Below are 13,424 nucleotides of genomic sequence, written 5' to 3'. Positions count from 1 at the left end.
TTGAAGATATAAAATGTTAATATTTGGAACATTTAAAGCAGTAGTAGACTGTGGTCTACATAGGGACATCACTTTTCTGCTATAATTAGGCATCAAGGTATATGAATAGTTCAAAAGGACTCTCACAAACCCATACTGAGATGAAAAGTGTACCATGTGTCAATTGCCCCAAACCCAAGCCAAAGTCCCCTGGCAAATTTATCGCAAGGCAAACAAGGCATTTGTCTACGGAGCCTCCTGAGGACCTAGAGACCTGGTGAGGCTCCGCCATGGAATCTAAAGAGGCTGCGTGCTTCTGGAGGGTGTAAGCTTCCCGCACAAGGAAGGAAGACATTGGGCTTGGCTCTGGAGAGGTTAAGGCTAGTGTTTCACTAACTCGTTCTCTCTTTGCGGGCAACAGTGGGGACTGGGGGGTTGTTCTTTTTGGTGGAGAGAGAAGGTGGTGGGGCCAGGGGGTAGGGGGATTTTGCTGGTGGTGATAGTGGGCGCCCAAGTTTAGTGGTGGTAGTGGCTACTGAGGGGGATTGGGGGGTGCTGGTGGGTGGTGCGCAATTTTAGTGGCAGTGAGGCTGGGGGGATACCCTATTTTAGTGTTGCCTAGGGCAGCACAAGAGCTAAATGCAACACTGGGAAGCCCAATCACTATCTATGCATCCTAATGTTTTACCATCAGTAGAGGGCCTCACACCCCAAAATAGAAAGCAGCGTAAGGGTACGTTGCTTTGCCCAGAGCCGCCGCCTGCCCACACATTGTGGGCAGGCAGTCGAAAAGTAAAAAAACGCTTAAACAATATTTTTTAATTCTCAAAATTCTCAGAGCAGTATTTTATTTCATTTTTATTAACATATTTTAAAAATACCTTTATCAGAGTAGTACAATATTACCACGGGGGGGGGGGGGGGGGGGGGTGATCAGGGATTTTTTTCTTCCTTTCACATTTTGCATTGCAGGAGCATGAGCAATAAAGATAATTGCTTCTGCAATAATCAGCTTGTTTTGAGCTGTCATGAATGGGTTGACAGTTCAAAATAATAGTGATCTGTAATTGGCTAGAGCTGTTCACATGGTACATGGTGCTGTGATTGGCCCCATGTACCATGTGAGAACTGTGGGTCAATCACAGCTCACCAGAAACAGAAGCAAACCAGTTATGAATCAGATTGATTCATAACAGCTTTGCTGTCATTGTGATCATGTCATCGTATGCAATCGGGTCCTGTTTACCGGGATCCACATACCACTGTGTCCTGTGGACACAGCAGTCGTGGGGGGGAAGCGCTGCTCCCTTTGCCTGTAGCTGCCGCCTGTCCACAGTACATGGCGGGTAGGCAGCAAGCAGTTATAAGTTGCACTGAATAAATAAAGCTGGATAAAACATAAAACTGTGTCTGTCTTCATTTTAGGCTGCAAAGCAACACGATGTGATTATTTTAAAGGGGGGTGATTCTTTCTTATACCCAGTGTATATACTGTAACTGTTTTGATACAATAAAGTTTAGATTACATTTTAAACCTCCCTATTTGCCTAGATCTCAGTTCATGCTTGTTACCAGTGTAGAATTATTGTTGGCAAGAGATTAGGATTTTTTTTCTTATGGAGATTTTTGTTGACTTTAGCATCAACTCATTTGTACTCCTAATATAACAGCAAGTATTATGATGTAAATCCGTGCTATAGCAATGTGATTGGCTGCTTGCGACAATGGTTGGATGCACCCAAACCAAAACAAAAATACAATAGCGCAGCGCCAGTAAAACAATCAGAACACGCACCTGCTGTTCTGAATGGCAGGGTGATCTGCCCCCTCCTTCAGGGCGGGGTACGGTAGATTACATAAAGATGGCCCACATCAGACAGTAGAGGACCCCTTGAGAACATCCAATTGGATGAAATACATTGTGGCAGGCAACATGCCAACTGTGTTTCTTAGGCTGTGATTGGCCCACAGCTGTTACATGGTATCTGGTCCAATCACAGCACCCTGTACCATGTGATTAGCTGTAGACAATCACAGATCACTAGTGATCACAGCTGCCATGAATGTAACCCATTTGAGACAGTTGAAAATGTTGCTGTCATAATGAACTTTACTGTAACAGCAAAGTGGTAAAAAAAATCCCTGATCACCCCCTCAGAGTAGTACAGTGTAACTATGGTGATACTGAACTACTCTGTTGAAAATATGTTTAAAAAAATAGTAAAAAACGGGGAGAAAAAAGTTAGAAAATGGAAAATAAAAGTTGAAAAATTAATTACCGTATTTTTCGCTCCATAAGACGCACCTGACCATAACACGCGCCTAGGTTTTAAAGGTGAAAAACAAAAAAAAAATATTCTGAGTACAGGAGATGACCAGAGACTGTGGACATAGTACACGAGATGACCAGAGACTGCGGACATAGTACAGGGGATGACCATAGACTGCAGACATAGTACAGGAGATGTGCAGAAACTGCAGACACAGTACAGGAGATGCCCAGAGACTGCAGACACAGTACAGGAAATGACCAGAGACTGCGGACACAGTACAGGAGATGACCAGAGACTGCGGACATAGTACAGGAGATGACCAGAGACTGCGGACATAGTACAGGGGATCACCATAGACTGCAGACATAGTACAAGAGATGTCCAGAGACTGCGGACACAGTACAGGAGATGACCAGAGACTGCAGACACAGTACAGGAGATGACCAGAGACTGCGGACACAGTACAGGAGATGACCAGAGACTGCGGACACAGTACAGGAGATGACCAGAGACTGCGGTCACAGTACAGGAGATGACCAGAGACTGCGGACATAGTACAGGAGATGACCAGAGACTGCGGACACAGTACAGGAGATGACCAGAGACTGCGGACAGTACAGGGGATGACCAGAGACTGCAGACAGTACAGGGGATGACCAAGAGATTGCAGACAGTACAGGAGATGACCAGAGACTGTGGACCTTTGGGGAGGGAGGGGGAGCAGGTACCTGAATTTGACAGATATTTCTCTCATACATGTAAAAATCTGCATTTTTTTAATAGAAAATGACTAAGAACCCTCAAACATGATATATTTTTAAGCAGAGGCCCTGGAGAATAAAATGCAATTTTTTATGCTGCACAATACTTACACAGTGGTTTATCAAGTGCAAATTTTCCGGACAAAATATAATATAATGAATTTTAGTGCACACAAACACAATACAGAACCCAATTTTTTGGTAAAAAATAAAAGATGATGTTACGCCGAGTAACAACACGCTTTAAATTTTCATGTGCCCCGTGGAATGGTGACAAACTACAGTACCTAAAAATCTCCATAGGTGGTGCCATAAAAGCTTTCATAGGTTACCAGTTTAGAGTTGCAGGAGTTCTGGCACTAAAATGATTGCTCTCATTGTGAAGTTTGTGATGACACCTCACATCTGTGGTGTGATCACCATTTACATATGCGTGCAGGGCCTACATGCGTGTCTGCATTTGAGTGTAAGCACAGGGGGACAGGGGAGCTTTTAAAAAAAAAAGTATTTTATTTTATTATTTGTTTTATTTAGATTTATTTTTTCACATCGTCTCTTATTTTTTTAACTTAATTTGCTATCACAAGAACAACATCCCATATGATAGCATGGGCAGTGACAGGTCCTCTTTATGGGGACATTTGGCGTCTATTAGACCCCAGATCATTCCTCTACCCATCAAAGCACCGAGATCGGTTTCATTGGCTGCTTTACAAGTAGTAATGGCTTGTGAACAAACAAATCAAACCGCAAGTGGCAAAATCCTTGTGGCTTCTGGTTTCTGACTTCACAGAAGAGGGGAAGGTACTTCCGTGTGTCAATCACCTGATGAAAATAGAAAAAAGAAAGCCTAAAAACAGAAACTAATACAGCCATCACATCTAAGAAATGCAAGTTGCAATATAATAAATGTTGATGTTTGAAATGATGTTAACATGTTAAAGCAGTATTAGAAACCAAAAGCAATTTATGATATTTTTAATCTGCAGCTTTGATTTATATGCTTAGGCACTTCCTGTTATGAGATGACAACTCTCTGTCCCTGTTTCCCAATCGCTCCCCTGCATTGTCAGCCTCTCATAAGCAACTAATTTGATGCACATTATGCAAACGTGGCCCACTATTGTGACCATCCAGAAACCTATCTTGAAGTGATATTAACATTTTTTATTTTTTCTTAAACTAAAAAAAAAGATGTTATATTACCTGCTCTGTTAATGATATTCCACAGAGCAGCCCCTTACCTCCCCTTCCAGAGTCCTCCACCAGCTCTGCTTGCTCCTCCTCAGCAAGCCGGATGCTAATGGGTACTCATGTGGGCATGCTCCTGAGTCAGGCTGTGTGTATGCATATACACACGCAGCCCAGCTCAACCATGCCCCTGATCCCTCCTCACAGGATTTGACTAACAGCAGTAGGAGGCAACAGCTCCCACTGCTCTCAGAGTCTCCTGTGACACCAGGAAGTCAGTGGAGTGATGCTACAGTCAGGGGACAGCACTGGGTCATGAGAGGAGACAGGCAAGTGTTTAGGGATGGAGGGGTAACAGTTAGTTCTGTTTTTTTTTTTTTTTATCTTAGTGCAGGGAATGGATTAATGGTAAAAACATTTAGGCCTCGTTCACACCATACATATTTATACAACCTTATATCATCAGCGTCTCCTGTCTGCAGCTCTGATAGTGTCATATTACAGGCATTGTTGGTGATTATTATAGGTTTGTTGTGGGTTCAGAAAAAAATAAAAATGTAATCTATTTTGGGAAATAATCATAAAATATACAGTAATAAAAAATAAAGATGAAATAAAAGCACACCAGAAATGAAAATATCTGATCTGGAAAGCTGTATATTAAGTGAAAAGGCTCAATTCAGTGTTAACATAGAAATATTTATAAATCTTTATTCAAGCCATGGGACTGTACATTTTAAATATCAAGATAACTGTCACCTTAAAAACAAACGAAAAAAAAAACCTTTTGGTATGTGAGATCTGTATACTGAGCCCTGAGGCTGAATTCACAAAGCTAAAACACCAGGAGAAAGGTTCTTTGTACTGTCCTGGCATTTTAAGGACCTCAAGAAATGAGATCGGCTGTCAGTACATCAGAACTGATCAATTTTCATATATATATACCATAGTCTGTACACTGTAACTTTCACACAAACCAATTAACATTGCACTTATTGGGGTTTTTTCATCAGACATGTAGCAGAATACATTTTGTCCTATATTTATGAAAACATTTGATTTTTTTGAATATGTTTTATAACAGAAAGTAGAAACTATTGTTTTATTTTTCAAAATGTTATAGAGCTAAAACTATCCAGAGCTTAAGCAATTAAAAAAAATTGTCAGTTATTTTTGGCTGAGTGCCAGATTTTTAAAAAAAAAAGGTCACGTGACTGGTCACATGACATCATCAGTTGAGCCAGTTTAAGGCAGATCTCAGAAGGATCCTGTCAGTTTCTAACTGCTCAGAAAACGGTGAACACAAGTTATTTTTTGCTCTTGCAATTTCTAACTTGTGAATCCATTCTTGCGATTTCATTCTTGATTTCATCCTTGGTTTCATCATTTTTCAGAATGAAATTCTTTACATGCAGAAAGGCTGTTTATCATATTAACATTAGAGAACGCCTACTTATAGAGGGAGGTATCACTGAACAACCTTCAGATACCCCAAACAAGAAGCCCACAAAAATGCATTCTGATCTCTCACTAATCCCTTTTAGGCTCCATGCACACGGGGCGTTTTATTAACATCGGTAACGTTAGCTGTGTAAAGTAACGGGTATAAACTTCAGTTTTTCAGCGTTTTTGCATTTGCATTTAGCAGTATTTTGCCACTTTTTTTCGTGTTTTTTTGGTAAAACAAAATCCAAAAATGACGGTTTGCTGCGATTTACCGCGTTTTGCTGCGTTAGAGCATTTTTACAGCTAAAAAACTCCTCTAGAAACCCACTAGTTCTGTTTTTATTTTCCAGCCAAAAAAAGTGCCTGCCAAAAAACATTGATTACAGTCTATGTGTGCATGGACACATAGGATAACAAGCTGGGGGGTTTACTGGCTTCAGAAAAAACGTCAAAAGCCCAAAACAGCCGCTGTACAAACATCCAATGTGCATGAGGACTTAATTGGGACCAGTTTTAGAATTGTTAGCAGCTCTTTGGTCTCCTTGGACTGTAGAATGTCTCTGTTCATTTATAACAGAAAATAAATCCTCCTCCACAGTTCCACAATAGTTGGTGTCAGTGAGGTGGGGGGTGTCACTTAGGATTCCCAGTAACTGAAGTCCCGTTGGTTAAGAATAATTAAAGTGGAGTTAAACCTAAATCCAAAAATGTGACATATTGAACCTCACCAATCATTAGATGTGGAGGCTGCATTAGTTTTCTTCTTTTAGCCTTTTTTTCCCTCTGTTTTCACCTGGTCATCCTGTAGTAGAGTGTCCACACTCTGGATGAGGGAGCACAGGGGGCACCTTTGGAAAGCAGCATTGTCAGTCTTGGGGGGGGGGGGGAGAGTTAGATTTACTAGCAGATTTAGCTACACTAACAAATTGCATCCATACTCCAGCTAACACTGCAGTTACACAAACAACTATAGAAACAGCTTTGTTCATTTTGAGATAACGGTTTTACATAAATAAATGAATAAAAACTGATCACTGTAAGCACCCCTATCAGTGGTAAATGGTTTGCCCCATTCCTTTAACTTAGGGTTTCTCAAACGTTTTATCTTGGAGGAACCATTTGCAAAAAGTTTCAGATCTTAGGGAGCCTCTGAAAAAAAAATCAAATCTCCAGGCAGATGTATGTCACTGAAGCAGGAGGTGCGGTGTATGGCAGTGGTGAATGCAGACAAAGGAGAGGGGGTGCAGGGGGCTGGATCAGACTGAATGTAGCTGGAGGTGAGATCCCCATAGATTTATTGTATGGCATAACATCATGCTATTCTAATCTCATCTGCTGTTACATTTAGTCTGATCCAGCCACATGCTCCCCCTCTCTGCAGTCTGCATTCATCACTGTCATACACAGGATGTCACCTCCTGCTACATTCAGCCCTGTGGTTCTGCTCCCTTTGTCTGTAATCTGCATTCAGAAATGCCACACACAGCCTCTCACTCCATACACAGCATCTAATTTCTTGCTTCACTGACATGCTCCCGCTCTCTCCTCCCGGCATTGCCTTCTTAGTTCACAGGAGTCGCAATTACAGAGGAGGTATCGGGTATCAATACTCATACAACATTGGGCGGATATACAGTACATCTGCCACTGATTTGTGGTGGAACTCCTGGGGACGTTTCGTGGAATCCAGGTTGAGAAACCCTGCTCTATCTGATACATTTGCAGGACAGCTTGTTCTGCTGAAAAACAACAGACTTAATGCTAATGCAGCCATCACAATCAGAATTGAAAGCTGCAATATAATAAATGTTTGCTTTTGCATTAAATGCCACTTTTATATATATATCAATAAAAGAGACAGCGTGAGCATCTATAAACCAATGATAGGAAAATCATACATAAACTACATAAATATTCCCACTACATTAGTCTTGTTTTCTCTCCTTGCCAAAACGTATCAACAGAGTATGAGGTTGGTGTAAGATCCCCCAGATAGTGGGTGACCCATTTCCTGTCTGATCTCAGGGAGAACATATGACAATTTCTGAGCAATACTGCCAGTTAACAAACCCTTTCCTAGCCTTTTAAAATATTTGTCATTTTTCTTAGCTGGTCTAATGATTTACCAACCCCTGCCACAATGCACAGCCAGGGAGATGACACAGCTACTTCTTGTTGCAGCTTTGCAACTTCCTTTGTGCCCCGCCCATACATTTAACCAGAAAAGTCCATCGTCACATTACTGAAAATACTAGTTGCCTGCTTCTTGACTCACTGACTGGTAGAAAGTATTACAACAAGTAGGTCGGGATAAGTGCCATGTAACCAGCATTTTTATAAGAAGGTTAACAATAGTCATCCCTGTGTCTCTGTCATGATGGGTTTATTTATTGTCGCTGGCACTGCAGTTTTGAACTCTTCTCTCTATAATTTGACACTCCATACAGACAAATGTATAACAATGTAGGTGAAGGTGCTAATCTAATTTCTGTTTCTTATTGCAGATGTACACGGTACTTACCGCAAACACAGCTCACGTACCAGGCCTGCCGTAGTGAGCGAGACCAAATGCAAAGTCCACACTGAGACTCCACTAACATGTGAAGTCAACACTGAGACTCCACTAACATGTGAAGTCTACAGTAAGACTCCACTAACATGTGAAGTCTACAGTAAGACTCCACTAACATGTGAAGTCCGCACTGAGACTCCACTAACATGTAAAGTCCACACTGAGACTCCGCTAACATGTGAAGTCCACACCGAGACTCCACTAACGTGAAGTCCACACTGAGACTCCGCTAACATGTGAAGTCCACACTGAGACTCCGCTAACATGTGAAGTCCACACTGAGACTCCGCTAACATGTGAAGTCCACACTGAAACTCTGCTAACATGTGAAGTCCACAGTAAGACTCCGCTAACATGTGAAGTCCACACTGAGACTCCGCTAACATGTGAAGTCCGTACTGAGACTCCACTAACATGTGAAGTCCACACTGAGACTCCGCTAACATGTGAAGTCAACACTGAGACTCCACTAACATGTGAAGTCCACAGTAAGACTCCACTAACATGTGAAGTCTACAGTAAGACTCCACTAACATGTGAAGTCCGTACTGAGACTCCACTAACATGTGAAGTCCACACTGAGACTGCACAAAAATGTACTAGGGAGATCATCCCAATGACATTGGATGGCTTCAGATGTCATCATCTTCTAGGAAAGGGGAGCTTTGGAAAGGTAAGTCGTCAGAGCTTTTCTCAGATTTTAAATATTCAGATAAAGTGAGGGGGGGGGGGATCAGAACCCCTCTCTGGCCTTACTGCTATCCAGGGCTACATTAGAGAGATTTCCTCTCACTTCCTGTTTTGCTGACAATGTTTTCACTAGACAGGATTAGGCATCTAACTTTATAAAGCAAAAAAAGAAATCGAAGTCGTGTAACTTCGTTTCAAGAACAACAGCTTCTTCATGAAGGAATGAGTTGTAGTGAAATAGGATGGTCTCAACTCTCTTGGTGGATTCTTTATTGACTTATATCTCAGTGCACCAAGATGAGTGAGACTCCAGCCAGGAGTGAGAGAAGATCCAGGAATGTCAGCTGCTTCAACAATGTAGACCCTGTAATGAATAAAATGTCAATATAGTGATTCTAGTCATTATTGTTGTCCCATTAATAAATTATTAAAGCGGAGTTCCACCCAAAAGGGGAAGTTCCGCTTTAAGGACTGCTCCCCCGCTCCCCATTAAGGATTGGCACCTTTGGGGGGAGTGGGTACCCGATTCTGACAGGTACCCGATCCCATTTTCGGTTCGATTGCCTAGGCGATTTGAAACGGAAGGTGTCCTGCCTTCATGTAGTCTTTTGGGACACGTGACAGGTCCCAGAAGACTACAGGACCATTCATGAAGCGCAGCGCTACTCGCACATGCGCAGTGGGTACCCGGCTGTGAAGCCGCAAGCTATCACAGCCGGGTGCCCACACTGAAGATGCCTGCCTCCTGAAATCCAGGACGGCCAGTGAAATGGGCTGCGGGGGACAGACCACGGGACCGAGGGACAGTTAAGTGGCTGTTTTTTAAAAGTCAGCAGCTACAGTTTTTGTAGCTGCTGACTTTTATTTTTTGACAGGCGAGTGGAACTCCACTTTAAGTCTGAATGAACTTCTCTAATTGTCAGCTATAATTTCTCTTTCTTTATTTCCTCCAGGTGGTTTTGGCATCACACACCTCCACTGATGAATTGCTGGCTGTCAAAATCATGAACAAGAAGAAAGAAGACTACAAAGAGGTCCTCAGTGAGAGCCGAATACTGAAGGACGTTCGTACCAGCCCATTCTGCACTCATGCATATGGTACCTTCCAGACAAACGTAAGTGACTCTACCTTCTACCTATTTTGTGGGAGAGGTCGGTGTTAAATGGTTATCTTCTCAGAATACTGCTGTAAGTGACACCTACCTTTCTCCCAATCTACCCAAAGCTGCATAGGGATTCACAGAGTGAATAATTTCTATAACCTGCATCTTTTTGTTCTCTACACAGGATCTTGTATTCTTCGTCTTGGAATTCTTATGTAACGGAGAACTGAAGAACTTCTTAAGGATACTTGCACCAGTAACTACTGAGATGACAAGGTAAGGCAATGGGGGTAGAACATAGTACTGTACATAGAGCACTGTAAAAAAGAGCAGACAGGTGGCCGCAACAACGGGCAAGGTGTTCCAACTGTCAGTGCGGTCAGGAGGCTGACGCGTTTCGGGTACAAGTCCATTTCCTTTGAGCAGCTCTGAGGAAAGGGACTCGTCCCCAAAACACGTCAGACTCCTGACCGCACTGACAGTTGGAACACCTTGCCCGTTGTTACGGCCATCTCCATTATGCAAAAGCTTTTTATACATGCTTTGTCTGTGAGTATGTTTTTGTCCTTTATATCTTTGAATAAATCTTGGATAATGTACTAGGTGTTTGCGCCACCTGTCTGCTCTTTTTCCAGTGGTTGATTTCCCCCATCTGAGGAGGGCTGCACCCCTGAAGCATTATCTTTAGGGCACCTCTGTACTGGTCCCCTTGGCTTCCCTTTGGCAATTCATTTCCTGGGTGCACTGGAGAGTACACACAATATCCAGTGTAGATAGAGCACATCAATGTGTAGCCTTGTTCTAGATATAAGATAGATAAGACAATGAAGTACCATTATAATAGGGATGGGGGGTAGACTATAGTACTGTACATAGATCAGATAAACGCTTAGGCTTTTCCTAGATACAAGATTGCAGCAGGAAGCTCTGACTTTCAGTACATCTGTCCTACCAAAGCTCTACCTATACATGTACAATCACACAGTGAGCAAACATCCCAGACACTGGACATATCTTAGCAAACTTCTAGTGAGACTGATTCTGGACAATCTATTGTATCCTGAGAATCTGTCACGGTGTGTCCACAGATGTCGCAGTGTGTCCATATACAGTACATACTGTTCTGTTCCCATCCAATTGATTTAGGCCAGTTCATTATGCAATGGAAACCTTTCCTGATTGGACAATCTCTAACCCATCTCCTCTCAAATTTACAATTATATTGTATGGGGTTCTATCAAATTATCAGTTTGATTTCTATCTAACAGGTCCTTGTACAACATAATTTTTGATGTAGTTAGTTTACAAATGTAAAACTTTTTTTTGTAGTTTAAGGATGGAGTGGGGAAGCTTTTTTAACGCTTTCTGTTTTGGCCTTACATGCACTTTAGGAGAGGCTGAACAATCACATTCAATCATATTTGGACACCTTTACTATCACAAAAACAATTCGGGGGAAATCACAAATTATATTTGTTACAAATGCATCAGAGATTTCAAGCACCCATTTAAAACACTTCTATGTATTGTGCTAAATTCTGCCGCTAAAATTTTCTTTAGACACAATTATTATATTTATTATTATACAGGATTTATACAGTTTGCTCAGCGCTTTACAATATAATACAGCAGTAATACAGTTCAATAGAAGAGGGTTAGGAGGGCCTGATCCTTGGAGCTTACAATTTAGTTATTGCAAGCATACATGACTATACCTGATAACTGTAGCATTAGGATCATTTTTTTGTTTATGTTCTGGCTTCGATTACCATACAAAATGCTACATGTCAAACCTTTTCTATCTCTCTATCAGATTCCTCACTGCAGAGATCCTTTGTGGCTTGCAGTTCCTTCACGACCAGGGAATTGTGCACCGGGATTTAAAACCAGACATTTTAATTGACAGCGTCGGACATGTAAGAATTGCTGATTTTGGCTTATCAAGAACGGGTGTGGACGTATCCCGAACCCTGACATCCTACGCCGGCACCCCAAAGTACATGGCGCCAGAAGTAAGTATTAGATCATTTTGGTTTTCCTGTCTTCTTGTCAGTAAAACAACCAGTACTGATCATTCTACTCTTTGTGACATTTCCACAGATTTATTTGGAAGAGCCATATGGATTTGCTGCTGACTATTTCTCCCTAGGAGTTATAGTCTTTGAGATGGCGACTGGAAATTATCCATTCACTTGCTCAGACACTGGCTCTGAAGTCTGCTCCAACGCCGACTCCAGAGTCTGCTCCGCCTGCTCCAATGCTGGCTCCGACGCCTGCTCCAACACTGGCTCAGACGCCTGCTCCGACACTGGCTCTGATGCCGGATCTGATGTTGGCTCTGAAACCTGCTTCAACACTGGTTCAGACACCGGCTCCAACGCCGCCTCTGACACCGGCTCAGACACCGACTCTGACGTCGGCTCAGACACCGGCTCCGACTCCAACATTGAGGATATCAGTATGAATCTCAGCGACTTCATCGGTGAGGTGCTTGCAGACTCAATCTGCAACCATTTTCCAACTTTTCCTGAAGATTTCAGTATGGATCTCAAGGACCTCATAGGGGACAAAGTAAGTAAACAGAATCTGTAACCAGCCAAAAAAATGTTATTAATAATAATTAAAGTAGAATTGCATAGTTATTGCCTTTGTACCATCGATAACCTATTTTTTTTTATATTTTTACAGCTACTATGCAAATGCCCAGACGCAAGAGAGATACATGGTAAAAATCTGCGAAGTCACCCATTTTTTAACAGCGTAGACTGGGCGAAACTGGAGGCTGGGGAAATAAGCCCTCCATTTGACTTGAAGATGGTAAGTATATGAACCACACATGGGTTCTTGGTTCTTGGCAGTACATTGTCCAATGTTCTGCATTCTCTATTCTCCATGCACCTGAGTGTGCATAAACATTTCAATTAGTAAAGTCATCATTGTACATATTCTTCAGTAATAAACTTTCTTCTTTTCGCAGTTACCACCGTTGGACCTGACGACAGAGATGACAATGGAAGAAATCATAGCTCCTTCAGAAGAAGAACTGAAACCTGAATTTTCAGAAGAGGACCAGGAGCTTTATTATGGTTTCTCTTTCACTAGCAGCAGATGGGGAAAATTACAAAGGCCATAGGTACCACCAAGCTCCCCCTGTCAAAGTTGCAGAGCCATAGATATATTTTTTTCCACAATACAGAAGAGATGTAAATAATGTGACCAGCCTGAAGCCATGAACATCCTGGGGGGGGGGGGGGTGGTTGTACCCCATTCCCCCCTTATCTACACCTCTGGAGCATTGGAACAGCTATAGGGGAAGGTTGGAGGCCGGTCATTTTTTTAGGCGTGTGTTGGACTGGCTATAAGGGGAGGTTGGAGGCTAGTATTTTTTAGGCGTGTGTTGGATCACAAG

The 13,424-nt window shown here is 42.2% G+C and overlaps 1 protein-coding gene and 1 long non-coding RNA gene across 2 annotated transcripts in view; one reads left to right on the top strand and one right to left on the bottom strand.

Annotated features, from left to right (window-relative positions):
• Window positions 1-13,424, bottom strand: part of LOC149457837 (uncharacterized) — a 39,432-nt gene that overhangs the window by 7,694 nt on the left and 18,314 nt on the right. The gene's annotated exons all lie outside the window — the stretch shown is intronic.
• On the top strand, window positions 9,210-13,188 carry LOC149457839 (protein kinase C delta type-like). The gene is made up of 7 exons (XM_089683089.1): window positions 9,210-9,278; window positions 9,866-10,027; window positions 10,200-10,291; window positions 11,829-12,027; window positions 12,116-12,586; window positions 12,704-12,832; window positions 12,993-13,188. The coding sequence occupies exons 1-7, from the start codon at window positions 9,210-9,212 to the stop codon at window positions 13,146-13,148; spliced, it is 1,278 nt and encodes a 425-aa protein (XP_089539215.1). The 3' UTR covers window positions 13,149-13,188.

Source organism: Staurois parvus, unplaced genomic scaffold, assembly GCF_062004578.1.
Source record: "Staurois parvus isolate SC_StPar_1 unplaced genomic scaffold, SC_StPar_1.0 ptg000303l, whole genome shotgun sequence".
In the NCBI taxonomy this organism is placed as follows: Eukaryota; Metazoa; Chordata; class Amphibia; order Anura; family Ranidae; genus Staurois; species Staurois parvus.
The sequence above is the reverse complement of the archived record's forward strand: the minus strand, read 5'-3'. Positions and strand labels throughout refer to the sequence as shown.